The sequence below is a fragment of the Salarias fasciatus genome, chromosome 13 (assembly GCF_902148845.1).
Source record: "Salarias fasciatus chromosome 13, fSalaFa1.1, whole genome shotgun sequence".
NCBI lineage: Eukaryota > Metazoa > Chordata > Actinopteri > Blenniiformes > Blenniidae > Salarias > Salarias fasciatus.
The window spans coordinates 14,010,630-14,025,672 of NC_043757.1; the positions used below are offsets into that span (position 1 = coordinate 14,010,630).

General features: G+C 42.9%; 1 protein-coding gene across 2 annotated transcripts in view; it reads right to left on the minus strand.

Moving 5' to 3' along the window:
• Positions 1-1,083: 1,083 nt before the first annotated feature.
• Positions 1,084-15,043, minus strand: part of dst (dystonin) — a 98,700-nt gene continuing 84,740 nt past the window's right edge. The window contains exons 74-96 of one of the 2 annotated variants that reach the window (XM_030106092.1): positions 14,606-14,776; positions 12,445-12,600; positions 11,881-12,087; positions 11,543-11,662; positions 10,849-11,018; positions 10,570-10,729; positions 10,295-10,489; positions 10,082-10,210; positions 9,609-9,752; positions 9,205-9,393; positions 8,956-9,085; positions 8,619-8,782; positions 8,365-8,527; positions 8,125-8,279; positions 7,973-8,047; positions 7,781-7,798; positions 6,856-6,972; positions 5,328-5,445; positions 4,547-4,612; positions 2,665-2,855; positions 2,326-2,436; positions 1,680-1,803; positions 1,084-1,557 (exon numbers count right to left, since the gene is read on the minus strand). In XM_030106092.1, coding sequence (XP_029961952.1) covers positions 1,301-1,557; positions 1,680-1,803; positions 2,326-2,436; positions 2,665-2,855; positions 4,547-4,612; positions 5,328-5,445; positions 6,856-6,972; positions 7,781-7,798; positions 7,973-8,047; positions 8,125-8,279; positions 8,365-8,527; positions 8,619-8,782; positions 8,956-9,085; positions 9,205-9,393; positions 9,609-9,752; positions 10,082-10,210; positions 10,295-10,489; positions 10,570-10,729; positions 10,849-11,018; positions 11,543-11,662; positions 11,881-12,087; positions 12,445-12,600; positions 14,606-14,776 — 3,330 coding nt within the window. In that variant the 3' untranslated portion in view covers positions 1,084-1,300. The remainder of the gene's footprint in view (positions 1,558-1,679; positions 1,804-2,325; positions 2,437-2,664; positions 2,856-4,546; positions 4,613-5,327; positions 5,446-6,855; positions 6,973-7,780; positions 7,799-7,972; positions 8,048-8,124; positions 8,280-8,364; positions 8,528-8,618; positions 8,783-8,955; positions 9,086-9,204; positions 9,394-9,608; positions 9,753-10,081; positions 10,211-10,294; positions 10,490-10,569; positions 10,730-10,848; positions 11,019-11,542; positions 11,663-11,880; positions 12,088-12,444; positions 12,601-14,605; positions 14,777-15,043) is intronic. The other variant, XM_030106091.1, reaches the window with a different exon arrangement.

Sequence of the window (15,043 nt, forward strand, 5' to 3'; positions counted from 1 at the left end):
TTTACTTATTTGCTTGAGAGCTGTTAGTGTTTACACTGCCACTGGGGCAGTCATCAGCTGGATTCAGATTGCTGTCGTTGAAACTTTGTCTATAATTCCCTTAAAGTCAGAAACCACAGTTTCAGTTGGTGTCCATTAAAAACAGCATTTTACCATCTGCACTCTCCATGGGAGAAAGATGTAGTATGTCGCAGCTAAACACAAGACGCTCTGCAAACATTCCAGCCAGACAAGACCACACCTTCACTGCAGCACAGGTTACGGGGATAAAGTATTCAGCATATAGCTACAGAATCTAATTTAGAGAATCTGATGAGAAAATAGTAGATATCAGTGCAGCTGAGACTTATACTAGTGGTAGAAATCCTTCATAGGTATGACTCAGCCCATGCTATTCCATTTCTTTGTTTTTCACATAATGCATAAATGAAAGAGTGAAAAGCAGAGCGAAGTGAAGACGACGCTGTGGTCCACACCAGTCTCTGGTGGCTTTCTGCAAGCAGGTTTATTATTACAAAGTAATGTTACAGTAACAATTTCAGCTCCACCGAAATTAACCGACACATGAACGTGGATGCACAGAGAATGTCTACATGAAGTGGCGCCTCTTCGAGGTCGTTGCGTACGTTTGCCGTGAAGTGGTGAAACGAGAAAAGGGGACTACAGTCGCTGACAAACAAACGAGGGGGGGGGAACTTGAAAGCAGCATGATTACGAAGTTTCTGCTACTCGTCTTAAATAGGATTTTTCAAAGGTTTCTGCAGTGCTCACTGGGATTTATTGTTAAATATTGCATTGCCCTTTAAATGCAAGTCGGCAGTATAACATTAGCACTTAAATAGATAATTGCAGTGCCTGAAATGGTGCAATAATTCACCATCTACTCCAAATGTCAGCATACATGAAGTACAGTACATTCAGTAACTTTCAGAGCGCGAACCTGCATTTTTGCCCTTCATTAGTGTGTAGGAACGTTTAACTGTTCGTCATTCTCAGAATTTCTAGTGTTCATCAAACCTCTACAGGATTTTGCATAAATAAAATACAATAAGAACAATTTGACATGGTTTTTTTTTTTTTTTTGTTTTCACAAAAAATAAAATACATTAAAAACAAACGCGCAAGGCCGTTAACCTCTCCATTCTCACATAATATTAAATCATATCATCTCTGAACAGAATATTTTACATCTTCGCGACAATTTAAATAACACTCAACACATTAGCAGTCTTTTAAGGTCAACATCTCCAGTGTCCGTGTCGTGTTTGTTTGTTTGTTTGTTTGTTTTCAAGGCCACTGACTATCGCTTGGATCCCTTGGCCAGTTTGCTCGTGGGCGTGGTTCGTCTCTGCGGGGTTGGGATCTTGGAGGGCTTCCCCCCGTGCTGGCGGGCGGCGGAGCGCGGCGTCGTCCTCGCCGACTCGCCCACCGACTCGGACGCGTCCGAGCACACGGACTGGATGTCCGAGATGTCGAAGTCGGAGGCGTCGCTTCCCCGGCGGCTGCTCCCCCGGCTCCCCGCTTTGCTTCCCGGGCGACTGGAATTTTTCCTCGACTCTGGAAACACAAAATAGAGCAAATCTCAAAAAAATGAACTTTGAACGGTTTTCCATCACTGGACAAATATCTGGGAACAAGCGAACACTGACGGATGTCAAGAAATGTCAGTTTCCGCTCACCTCCCGTCTGCGCTCGAGCTTTCAGGACTGCGGCGCTGATCAGGGTTCCCTCTTCGCCAGACTGAAATCCTTTCCCGGATAAATACCCGGGAAGACGCAGTTTGCTGCCTTGAACCGCAGCGCTCTGTGGAAAAACCAGGACCTGAATTATTTTAGTTCATAACTGAGAGAATGCAGCTGTGCAGGACAAAGACGGGGTTTATAGAATGACAGAACAAAACAAAAAAACAAACAGCGGACAGCACTGCTGAGTTAGTTTTCAAACATACATGTTATATATGCAACACCTGAAGCCAGTCTTTCTGAAGCTGTTAGTATTATTAATGAAAAGATAAATATTCATTTGACAATCAGACATGCACTGATTGCAGATAAGATTGCACTTAAAATGAGGCAGATTTATTTTTTTATGTCCACACAAGCATCAAATCTTAAACCCATTAACCAGAAAGATTGATCAGACCCAAATGAAACCGCTGCATCGTCAGTCACTGGATTTATGTCAAATTCACATTTATGTAAAATTACAATCATAGATCAACAAATATATTAATTTTACTGCTAAAATGTTGGTCTTTATTTGTGAAATATGCGGTCAGTTTCAGTTGGGTCGCGTGTCCAAAGCTTTCTGCTCATGTGACGATACCTCTGAGGATGAACCTGGGCTCCCGAAGGAGTCGGATGATTTAAGAGGAGTGGAGGGTTTGCTGTTTGTAAGCCAGGGCTTATCATAATTGCGGGTTATGGATTGGGGAGTCTGAGGAACAATTGTGAATCAAAAAGAAAATAAACAAAAAGAAACAAAACAGAGATGGATTCACAAATCAAAAACTACAAGAAACACTAGATGAAAAGGAGAAATCACAAAATGTTCAAATAATGCAAATTAACGGAGGAAAATTACAACGGGGGGAGTGATCGATCTACTGTGAGGTGGGGATAAAAGAGAGGATAGAGGAGCTGTGGAGTGAGAGCAGCCGGTTACCTTGGGTGTGCTGGTCGCTGCCTGGTGTGACGGGACCGGGCAGCTCTGACTGGACGTGGATCTGTTGGGCGAAGCCCCTCGAGAGGAAGGCCGAGACCTCCGGCCTCTGTAGCGGAAGCTCGCCATCACCTGCGTGGTTCCTTCCGGGAGGATGAACTTCTCTCGCAGCTCCACGTTGGTCCTGCCTTTAGCTGAGAAGTTACACACCCAATGAGCCACGCCGGCAAAACATATTCACTCAAACTATAGTTGATGGTGGTGATGGAGATGGTGAGTGAACACTTTATTTCCAAAATTCAATAATTCCCTCAAAATTTTATAGAAAACTTTTAGGATATAACTGCACGACTTTGAATAAAATAGTTCAACTAACGGATAAGAATATTATCCAATACGTATTAGAAAACAATTAATTTTCCTACAAATAGTACGAAACCATTAAGGTGCTTTCCAGAAACATTTTTTTAAAATCCTTGAGGAAATTATTACGTAACTACACACACCAGAAATAAAGTGTTACCATGATGTGACTGCCATTTTCCAACAATAAGCACAGCATGAAAAGTCATGCAGGATTACATTTCATCCATACTTTCCAACAGACGTCTGCAACAGTAGTGGAATCAACCTCTGGTTCACCAAAACAAGGGTGCGATTTGCTGGGAGGGCTATAAAAACTTTCTACCGAGATGTTTTTGCTGCTTCGCGCAGAAACATTAAAGCTACGCCAGTAACAGCTGACAGGACCAAAAAAAAATCAAGTGAATGTCGATCAGATTAAAACCCAAGCATTCACTCTAAACACTTAAACTGCAAGGATTCGTCTCACATTAAGTGGAAAATTATGGCTGCATTTCAGATTTCCAGTATTTAAAAAAATAAAAGATTGTTGCCAACGTTTCACCTTGAGGCAATAAATTATATTTGTCAAAAGTTAGAGTTGGAGGGATTTTACCAAAATATAGTTCTGAAACATGGATGACAAACTTTGATCACTGTAATTTTAATCTTAATAGTCATGCATGCATTGCAGATCATTTAGACTGAAATAAAAACACTAATAAAATGATTTTGACTATTATCTTTTGACTTACCCAATTTACCTTTGAAAGCATTTATTTATGAATTTTCAGAACTTGGCTTGTCCATGTCTGCTCTAAAGGTTCTTGTCAAGAAAAAATTAAACATTATCATCACCCTCAACACAGCTGCTGAAAACAACAATCCTTCTGCTTTAAACCACAAATCGCACCCTGATCAAAACTGAAATGAATTGTTTGTAAATACTCCAACAAGCCAAAGCTTTCCAATAGAGGATTATAAACCCAAGAAAACCAAATCTTAACACAACAAACCAAACACATCTCGCTGCTTGATTTAAAGTGAAGAAGTTGAAGAAACGTTCATGCAGTTTTAAGCAGACTGTGGAACAAAGTGTAATAAATGCTGCTTTGCTTTTGTGAACAGTGTTATAAAGAGAGAACATCATCATTTCCACAGTGATGATGTTACAGCATTTTATCGTCACTTCTGTGTCTTTGATTTTCCAGCAAACCCCCTCAAACTGCAAAAGAAGCTCCTCGGTACATGCTGGGGTTAAAAAGAGCTGATTTCCCCGTCATGTCCTACAACAGTCCTGGAGGAAGTGACGGCAGGTGAGGTGACTCACACAAACAACCACATGCATGAGAACCAGCCGGTCGACGGGGGCGATTGTGAGCGGAGCCGGTTTCTGAGAATGACATCCATCCAGTCACACACAGCTACAGTAGTACTGAGCACAGCAGGACGCCAACACCAAGCAGCACACACTCGGATGTGCAGACACACATACCACTGGTGGGTTCATGGAGCAAGGTGAGAAAGTTTGAGATTTGCCAACCTATAGGAGACTGAGTAATTGAAGAGTTTGATTCCGAGCGCAACATTTTGCTCCCGTGGTGATGAACTAGAAGAAACGATAACGACGTTCAGCAGGAGGAAGAGGCGGGTTCAGCGGGAAAAACAGAAATGTATCGTCAGTACAGGTGTTAGCAGAAACAAGCAGAGTATTAAAGCTTTTCAAGAAAACAAAGCGATAAGGAAGCGGTTTATTATATAGATACACACCGGTTCTTTACATGTGATTATTTCAGTTATGTTTTTGTTTAAATTCAGCTTTATATAAACTGCATGTTGGATTTTTCATCTATAGAGTGAGAAAAGTTTATAATAATGAACATGTGTAAAAACCACTGATTGCTTTTCGTGAACTTTAATGCATCGTAACCAAAAAGAAAACTGCTCAGCTCCCAGTGTGATGCTTTTATAAGAAATTAGTGAATGACACTAATACTAGAGAATAGTACTGTTTTTGGTTAAACATAGGTTCTAAATCACAATCATAAGGAGCGAATGTGTATAACTTCCATCTGCAGTATACAATATGCAACTTAAAATTAAGTAATGGATAGTTTTATACATATGTATCATTTCATAATGATGAAAACCTCAGCAACATCCACACATCAGACTGTTGAAGACATTTCAATATTTAACTAATGATAAAAACCATAATATTTAGTGGACTGTTTCCTGTTGATGATATTTTTTGGACAGAATCAATACTGAAATGTCCGTTTTATGAATGTTTTTTCCCTCTCGTGCTCATCTCTTGACCTCACCTCGACAGGGGTCGTTCTTCACCAGGAACTCATCCAGAGCCATCCAGCCTCCGCCGACCCGCACCATCACTGTGCTGCGCAAAATCCGGACCAGGCGGAGCTGCTGGGAGTCTCCAAACTACATCAAGGGGGAAGCAAAGGAGAGCGATGTGAGAAAACAATAAGCGCTGCTTGAGCTCTATCTCACTGCAAACTGCACGCTGTGCAAAACAGGAAACCAGACTGGTTCAGAGAGTCACGATCAATGCAGTGAATCATGAACTTTTTATGTGGAAAAAGATCATTTGAATCACAAATATTTGATTTTTATTGCAAAAAGATTTTACTGAAAATCATTTTTGTCCACTTCTGGTTTCCTGTCCGAGTTGCAAAAAGTTCATACACAAACACACACAAAGATTCTGACACAACAACACACACATTATTAATTTTCATTCTCAAAAACACAAATTACACAAAGGCCAATCCAACTGTTTTGGGTTTGTTTTGTTTTGTTTTTTTATGTCAAAATGTTCAATATTACATTGCTACTACAGAGAACTGACTCTTCCTCCAGTACAGGGGTTTGAAGAGTGAAGCAATGTGCAGCCAATGAATCGTAAATTTTAGCTAAAAATGTTTTTCTGCAGATTGGATGTTAGGGATTCTGTCATTTATTTTGTCCAATCATGAAACAAAATTGCACTAAAATGCAAGTGAGAGGTATTCACTATCATCATATTGACATGGTTGATCTTTCACTACCACTTATACTTTTCTTATCCTACATTCCACAGTGGAGTCTCTTTATTGCAAAGCAAAGTCTTAAATGCAGCGGTTGTCTTCATTCCAGCTGTGAGGCTTCACATTTTGGTGCCATTACTGCAGCCTGTGAATTAAAGGTAACTGAAAGCATGTGATTATACCACTAGGGGGCACTAGTGTATAATAATTTGCCTTCGTCTGATCGACCGCACACACAATAGACAAAAGAACACAGGGCACTTCATGAATGTGGATGGTTGAAGCTGTATGAGGCGACAGACGTCAGCCAGTTGGATGTGACCATGAGCATTAGCACAAAAAAACGCAATTTGCACACCACAATCACGGCCACATGCTTTCCACCAAAAAAAAAAAAAAAAAAACGAATTCACACTGTGATCAGGCAAATGGGACGTCAAGCTCCTGCAATCCAGCGCTTTGTCGCACTTTCTACGGCTACGATTGAAATACTGGGGATGCGTTGACACTGATGCAAATCCAATGCAGCTAGCTCCAATGAGGACAACATGAGGAATGGTTGGAATCGTTTTTCGTCTAATCCACCACAGTGTGACACGCAGACATGACCAAACACTGATGACTCTCCAGCTAGAGTGTCTCTGATCTTATGACATCTGTTCAGCTGGTAAAAATCTTGAACTCATATGGTAAATCAGAGTGATTTAATGCCACTGGTGATTCTAGTGATCAAATACATTAAAAGGTGAAGATGATCTGGAGGAAAGAAAGAGGCACAAGAAACATCTTAAAAATAACTATTTACCAGAATACAGCTTTCCAACACTGCAACGTGTAGGTGAGGGGTAAGATTTTGATTTTCCCTGTTTGCTATTGTCTCATCGCCGATTAAGGAGTCATGTAAGCAGTGAACCAGACCAAACTGTCGAAAGAATTATTTCAATTCATTGTTGTGTTATAACATCAATACAGACTAGTTCAGAAATAGCACCACTACAATGCCCCTACCCCAAAACTCATCACTAACACCCCTGATAAACTGTTTGCAGCATGCACTTTGTAAGGACACAGAAACTCAAAATTGACAGTCACAAAATGAAAAGAAGCAAATTCATAAATCATTAAAGTTGCCCATCTTTCCAAATGAATAAAAAGTGTCAGGTACAAAATAAAGTGTCAGCCAGTGTTGAGGTAAGTCATTCCCATGACACTGAAGAGCCAGAGGCAAGCACACAGAAAGCGTCTTTATATGCCCAGCAGATGACTTTATGCCCGCAGATCGATCAAAATATGGGCTGAAATGGAATTGGGACGCCAATATTGTATTTTCTGAAACTCAAAAGTAGATATATTAACGGTGCCTATAACTACTCCATCATTTTCCAACACAATTAATCCTCCATGACATTGTAATAGTATAAAAACTGATAACAGGAAATGGCATTTTTAATGTTTAACGTCAAATCAAATTTCTCATTTTATTCACATACAACAAATCAGCATGGCTCTGCTCCAAGTTTCCTCTAGATTAAATAATCTGTTTGTTTTTTTTTCATTTGTTCGAATGATTTGTTTTTTCTACTTCTGAGTTCCAGTCTGAAAACATTAGCCAGGAATCTGGGCAGGAAGTGTTAGCTGAACAGCAAACATGGCAAATGAAAAAGGACGTAAAGCTGCTTTATAAGGCAAAGAACAGAATGACAGACGGACGCACAAACAGTCACATGTACCTGGTTTCCAAGGTAGAACTGGTGATGTGAGGGACAATAAAAAATAGAAATGTTAGAAACCGTTTCTCTTATCAGTACATTCAACACCTACCTTTAATATAATCTTCCCAACCTAACAGTTATTCAGTTATCATGTCATTATTTGAGGAAAAATAGTATTAAAACTGCTGGAACAGGTAGAAATATGCTCACCCGGTATTTGTTGGCACCAATTTGCTCCACTTGGAATCGTTTCGGACATTTACATTTTGCCACTTGGCGTGTGACCTGCAAGCAGACGCCTTTTTAGAAAGCCATGTCTTCAGCGGATACTGGTCAATATTCACGGGTTTAGCCTGCATTACCTCGTCTTCAATTTTATCGGCATCTGTGAGCGGCTTATAGGCGTCCTTGTTGGGGTGGAGAGCTGCCACAAACTCGTAGTAGTCGATGTAGCCGTCGCCATCTCTGTCAAATATGTCCGCCACGGCGCTCATCTCCAGACGGCTGGTGGGGAATTCTATCAAAGAGATCAGACGTGCTGTGGAATGAGAGTTCTGGCCCCGCGCGCTGTAAAGCGGTCACATTGTACAGTCGGGCCTTACTGGAGGAAAGAATGCCCTCGATGAACTCCTGCCGGGTCACTTTGCCATCTTGGTCTTTGTCAATGCGACGGAAAAAATCCATGACGCGAGATTTCTTGTGGTTCATCCATCGCATGTAACGCTTTCGCCACACGTCGAAGTCAAAGTTGGCAAATTCCTTTAGCTGCACAGAAAAAAAGAAAGAAAGAAAGAAAATATGAGTGACCGGGAGAGCCCTGTCTTTGGATCTGTGTGAAACCTGGGTGCTGGGTCACCTCTTCCAGTCTGTCCAAGGCGTCGTTGAGCTTTCTCCTCCTGTCCAGCGCCAGCAGCCACACGTGCTGCCACTTGGTCACCAGCAGGTTGACCCGCGGGTTTTTGGTTTCGATGGGGGCTTGTGTAGTTGATGCGTACATGGCTTGTGTGGGAGATCGTTTTCCTGTTGGTGAAAGACGAAAAAAACCACGTGATCTGAAAGGAATAGCTCCACACTGACATCATTCCAGGTGTTACAGCGGAAAAGACGCGGATGTGGACTCATCCTGCGGTGACTCAGCACTTTGCCAGATGGCTCAGGTCACGCTATGCCGGTGATATTAGTGGGATACATACTTCCAGTTCTTCCTTTGTCCAACACAGGGATCTGAGACTGGATCTGTGGCTCCGCAGCAGCCTTCCTTTTGTGTGTCTTGGTGATTTTGTCAACATCTGGTTGCTTTCGGGTCATTTCCTCCATGAACGCCTGCAGCAAGATTTAACCATCAGTTACTGTTTTCAGAATAAAAAGTTTGATAGGAGCAAAAAATCCAAAATCAGATGAAACAGTACAATAAAATGTTACCAATACTTGATTTATCATACCTGGTGTTCTGATATCAGGCTTTTGACCTCTTCGATTTCCTGAGGTAGTGCTTCTTTGTCCTTGTCGTTGAGGTTGGACTCGGCCCACTGCAGCCAGGTAAGAAGGTTTTCCAGCAGCTCCTGAGTGGCTAACTGATCGGTGAGCGCCGCGGCCAGTCGCTGCTGGTGCTGCCGAGCCCAAGCCTGCACCTGCAACAGCAGCAATACAAACATCAAACCATGAAATCAAGTTGTTTTCTACTGCCGGATCACTATTTCGAAGCAAAAACATAAAAGATGAAAACAAAAATGACACAGTCACAATCTAAAAGAACTTTTTACGAGTGCATCCAACTAGTGCCATGTGCTCAGTCATATCTGCAGGTATGAGAGAAATGAGCGCCGCTCTGCAGCTGTGGGCTGACCTCCTCAAACCGGGCTTTAATGATAGTGTTCCAGTGCTTGATGGTTGTGATGGAGTCTGGATGGCAGATGCTCAGAATGGCCTCCCCCATATTAGTTGCTTTATTTAGGGCCACTCGCTTTTCCTCCAGCTTCTTCATGAAATCCTGGAAAAACAGACAAATGCAAAAGTGTTTCCATATGGAAGGAGATTTTCTTCTGCAAACATAAAAATAGGCAATTGCTCGATGTTTGTTTCAGTGTTGGGGCACTGGGGAGTTATTTCACTAAAATCAAAGTGAAATCATAGTCAAAGGCATTTCTGGCATGGAGGATGACTTGGTTTCCACTTGCAGGCTGACGAGCTTGACTGTTTACTCAAGCAAAAAGACTTCATCAAAAAGGCATGTTTCTTTTTCAACCCCAAACTGTCAAAAATACATCACTGGAGTTGGAATTTAGATTTAAAAAATACATCAATATTTGCTCTGCTTGCCTTATGTTGTTCAATAAGGACCCGCAACGCCTCCTCGTCGTCGGGAAGGCTGCCATGGAAACGCAGACTCTGCTCTGCCTCGGCGAGCCACTCCAGCAGGATGTGAACGGTGGAATGAAACTCCTCAGCCTGCAGCACAAGAACAACAGCTCAGTCAGATTCGCAGATCGACGCCGCCGCCGTTCCCCCGACTGTAGCCCCCCCGGGCAGCACCTGGCACAGGGCTTGCTCCAGCCGGGCTTGCTTGGACACCGAGAGGTTGCAGACCGTCTCCCAGCGAGTGCCCAGCTCCTGCATCTGGACTTTGACCCAGGAGGAGTCGTCGTGGCTGCTTTCGACCAGCTCCCGAGCCGAACGCTTGAGGGCCTGAACGCTCACTGTGCGCTTTCCCAGCTCCTTCTGGAAAACCTGCAGGAATGTGAAAACACAATCAGACAATTAAAACAAGTAAAACATTGTGTGTTTTCAGTTTGGGGCGGTTTTTCTACCTTGTGGTTGTCTATCAAGTTGAGAACCAGGTCTATGTCTCCGTGCACGGGCTGGTCCTCGGCCAGCTGAGGCTCCACTCTGTACAGCCAGTCGATGAGAGCCTGGAGAGCGTCTGTGAACTGGCCTGAGAATAACAAAGCCTCCTCCAGCTTGTTTTGCCTGCAGGGGAGAGGAAATCATTCATGTGATGGAGGAGGCCTTTCTGAGTGCTGCAGGTAGTCTGACGACATGAGACGAGTGAAATAAATAACTCAACATGTGTCTAAATGAGTCGTCACCTTTCCACTGATTTGCCGCAAACAGTGTCCCACTTGTCCCTGAGTTCACTCAGCATGTCGTCCAGCTTCTGATTATCATCCTGGAGGGAGGTCTTGTCTTTGAGCGCCCGTCCCGTCCGAGCTGTGGTGTCGTACACGGAGTGTTTGCTTCCCAGAGCTTTCTGGAATTCCTGCAGAAGGATATAAAACACTGTCAGGGATGCTCTGAGAATACAACAGGCAGGTTTAATGGTACCTTGAAATGCACAGGGTGCAGCGATTTTTCCTAATCTCTCTTGGTGTGTTTTGTGATTAAAAAGACAGGGAAAAACAAAAAGTGGGTCAAAGCTCAAGAGCTACTGCTCCATCGGGATTAAAAGTATCCAAAAGCAAGGTCAGTCCTGATACATTTGGTCCATCCCAGGATTATGATAGGATTAGCACAATCTCCCCATACAACACTGCAAACACAACAAGAGGGAACTCTACTGACGCACGCTGGAGCGGCTGTCACTCCCGTAAATAGCTTTTTACTGCTGGAACTCAAATACAGTTACATTACTCATTAAACGCAGCGTGTTAAACAGCTGCCTCATTATCCTGACTAGTAAACAGCTGTTTCAGATGCAGATGTTTCTGCTTAGGGGACAGACCCCTGCTCTTGATGTTATTTTCACAGCAAGACATGATTTGCAAAAACAACAGCGTTCGTCACCTTGTGCTGCGCCAGCTGGGTCTTGATTTTGTCTGGCTCATTGGCAATTTCCACTTCGGAGTCCAGCGTCTTCTCAGATTCATCCAACCACTCCATCAGCTTATTGAAGGTTTCATGGAACTGTTGAATTATAAAGAAACACACGGCATGAAGCATATCCAAACAAACATGTTCACATAATTACATGTTAAGGGTTCAAAGAACACAAGGGAAAAACCAAGGTTGCGGACAGAATATAAAACAGGCTGTGTATCAGTTTCCCTGAGCTTTCCAGTGATAACTAAAAGTCCCCACAGCAGTGCATAAGTGCCAGCAGTAGACTCTGAATAGACCAGTACCTGCTTCGCTCTCTTCCTGGCGTCGTCCAGCAAACGGCCTCGTTCCACAGACCTCTGCACGAGCTTCTCCCAGCGGCCCTGCACGCTGAGCAGCAGGTTCTTGATCAGGACCACATCCTGCTTCTGGCTGAAGTACTTCAGGTGGGTTCCCGTCTTGTCCAGGTCGATAATGTGATCTCTGTGGGAGTTCACCTCCGTCACAAACATCTACACAGTGCAGAAAAGGGAGACGTTTAGGGTCTGTAATATAAAGAGGAAATTACAAATTATAGATGGTAATGTGATGAATGTGATAAATGAGGGGTTTTTTTTTCTGAATGACACAACAGATGTCATTAAGTCCTTGCTGGCTTGAGGGAAGATCTTAATGGATACAGTAATGGGAATAAATAGATTCTCGTATATGTTTGTATTCATCCAGTTTTTACTGACGGGTGAATGAAAACATTCTCAAAAGGGCTGAGCTGGAACTAAATTAGAGACATTTTCAAATCAGCTTCATTCCATGTGTGTAAAATATCTGGGGTTTTTTTTCAAAACCTCCCCCCTTTAGTACAAATATACCTTATGCTCATCAATCTGAAACAGGATGGTCTCCAGGATGAGGGAGGCGGGGGAAACCATGTTCAGCGTCTGCTCTGCTTGGGTCAGCCAGTTGATGAAGTCCTGCAGCGAGTTGTGGAAATCCGTGGCCAGAGTGAACGCCTCCTCCAGTTTCACCTGTAGACACAAAGCACAGAAAAATGAAGTCAAACACATTTTTTTTCCAGTCATAACCAGAACTTATTATATTGCTCTGTAATGCACAAACACATTGCTGGGCTGCTGCACCTCTCTCGTGCTGCACATGACCTCTGTCTGAACAGAGGAAGCTAGCGTCTCTGGAGAGGCTGATGCTGAGGCAGAAAGACGACTGATGAGATTTTAATTGAGTAACAGAGATAAACAGTGGAGGCCAGCAGCTCATCCTCATCATGTGAAAACCGTGTTTATTACTTTGTAAATGTGATGGATGCTCTGGGTAGTAATGACCGTCTCGCAGATAAAGTTTTGGTCCTGCCGGCTGAAAATCAGTCTAACATTAGTCCTTCAAAAAGCTCTTTATTCACAGCTTGTTTGAGGCGGGACTGATGTAATGGATCCAAGCTGGCATCAAGAGCGGATACAAAACATCGTCTGTGTAAAAGTTAGCACAGCGGCCCCGAAGAAATAATAATGATAATAACTTTTTATGGCACTTATCAAAAACATAATTACAAAGTGCTTCACAGTAAAAGCAAAATAAGATATAGAACATATAATAATAGAAAAAAAAAAAAGCCAGCGGTCCGGCTTATACACACTCCACATGTCACTAATACAGACAGGCGCCAGACCATTCAGTGTCTTCAATCAGAATCAGAATCAATGGAAGCATGTAAATGGTAAAGAGAGGAAGGCCCAAGATAGACCTCAAGTATGTGGCTCGGGGTTGTTGTTTGCAATGGAAGACCAGCTTCATGCATGAAATTACATCCCAAACGCTCGTAAACACCAGCTCCACCGTCTCCTAAAGAGCAGCTGGTATCACATCTAGCAGCACACTTCACCCTCCTAATGATGTTTATGCGGTTCTTACAGCTGCTGAACAGACAACAGGATGCAGAATTTTCAGTCTCTCTCCTGTTTTCTCTCATCCCCATCAACTCACAGTGTGTGGGTCAACCAGTTCCCCAATGTCTCCATGATCCACGCTCCGTCTCCATTCAATCCCAACTAACTCCTCACCTCAACTTGCACAAACATAAAGCTCCCTCCTCTGAGGTTTATTCCTAGAAAGACTTTTTCATTTCCACTGTTTCTGATGGTGGTTCAGCTGAGTTTTCCCTTGATTTATTCATCTATTTATTTTGATTGTAAAACTGTCGTAAGACTACTACGTTCTCACTGGTGCTTCATTTATAAACCTCAATTTGCCTGCTCATAAATAACACATACAAAGAGAAAGTGGTGCAGTTAAAAATGGCATTAGTTAATAATATCCACCATGCTGCTAAACAGGGAATTACAGTATAATCTGCACTCAACAAAAAAATGAGAACAAAGCAATGTTCTCTGCTTGAAAATTACACCAGTGTAGTATCACATTGCTGAAGAAGGTCAGGCAGCAACACTTTGCCATCTCTAAGATTTACTGGCCTTCCAGTTCTTTGGGAAAAGGGCCAAAGTTAATAGAAAGGAAAAGGTAAATGTTACAGAAAAGACTGAAAAAGCCCGATTGGGAAGCTCCATCTTTGGAGAAGGGTTGGTAAACAGAGACAAGAATCATCTTTCCATTATGTCAACCAATGACATTTATTTATCGTTGCGACAAAAGTGGGAAAATTCTACTCCTGAGTCGCTTAGTAAATACTAATTTCAAAAGAAAAACATAGTGAGTGATGACTCTTTGTTTTGGCTCAAATGTTAGTTTACATGTGATTTATTTTACAGGGTGTCAGCTCTTCGCCATGGAAATACATGAGACCACTGTTGTTTCACTCAGCTGCTCTGATCTGCAGTGTAACCGCATCCTGTGTGTCCCTGCCAGCGCGCTGTCCTTACACCATTCATTATCAGCGCCGGGATTAGAGGCTTTCAACCGCAGGGTCACGGCTCCAGTGTGTGTCAACGGGCCCTCGCTGGGACTTCAGCCTGACGTGGTGCCGGGAGCCCGCGGAAGGCATTCAGAGGCCGCGGTACGTACCTTTCTTTCGGCAACCTTCGCCTGCACCGCCTCCCACTTCTCCTTCAGATTGCCGAGGTCCTGCTCCGTGTTGCTGTCCGGACCCTCGGGCGTCGTGGCGAGAAGCTGGTGACCCTTGTTCAGCAGCTCCCGATACAGCTCCTCCTTAGCCTCAAAGGCAGAACACAACTCCTGGCAGGAAAAAAGAAAAAAAAAAAAAAAAAAAAAGGCACACAATAGCATGAGGAAAATGACTGAAGACTAAATCGTCTCTACTTTTACTCTTACGTTCAGCATATTTGGGAGTGTAAGTAATGAGTTTGCCAGCGGTAAGTCGAAATTTATTCCAAATATGGCGAAAAGAACAAGCTGAGTGAGGCATGCTGGAACTATCAAAATCGATTCTCTGACAAACTTTGAACTATATTATGTTACTAATTGATCAAAGTTATTGCTCGG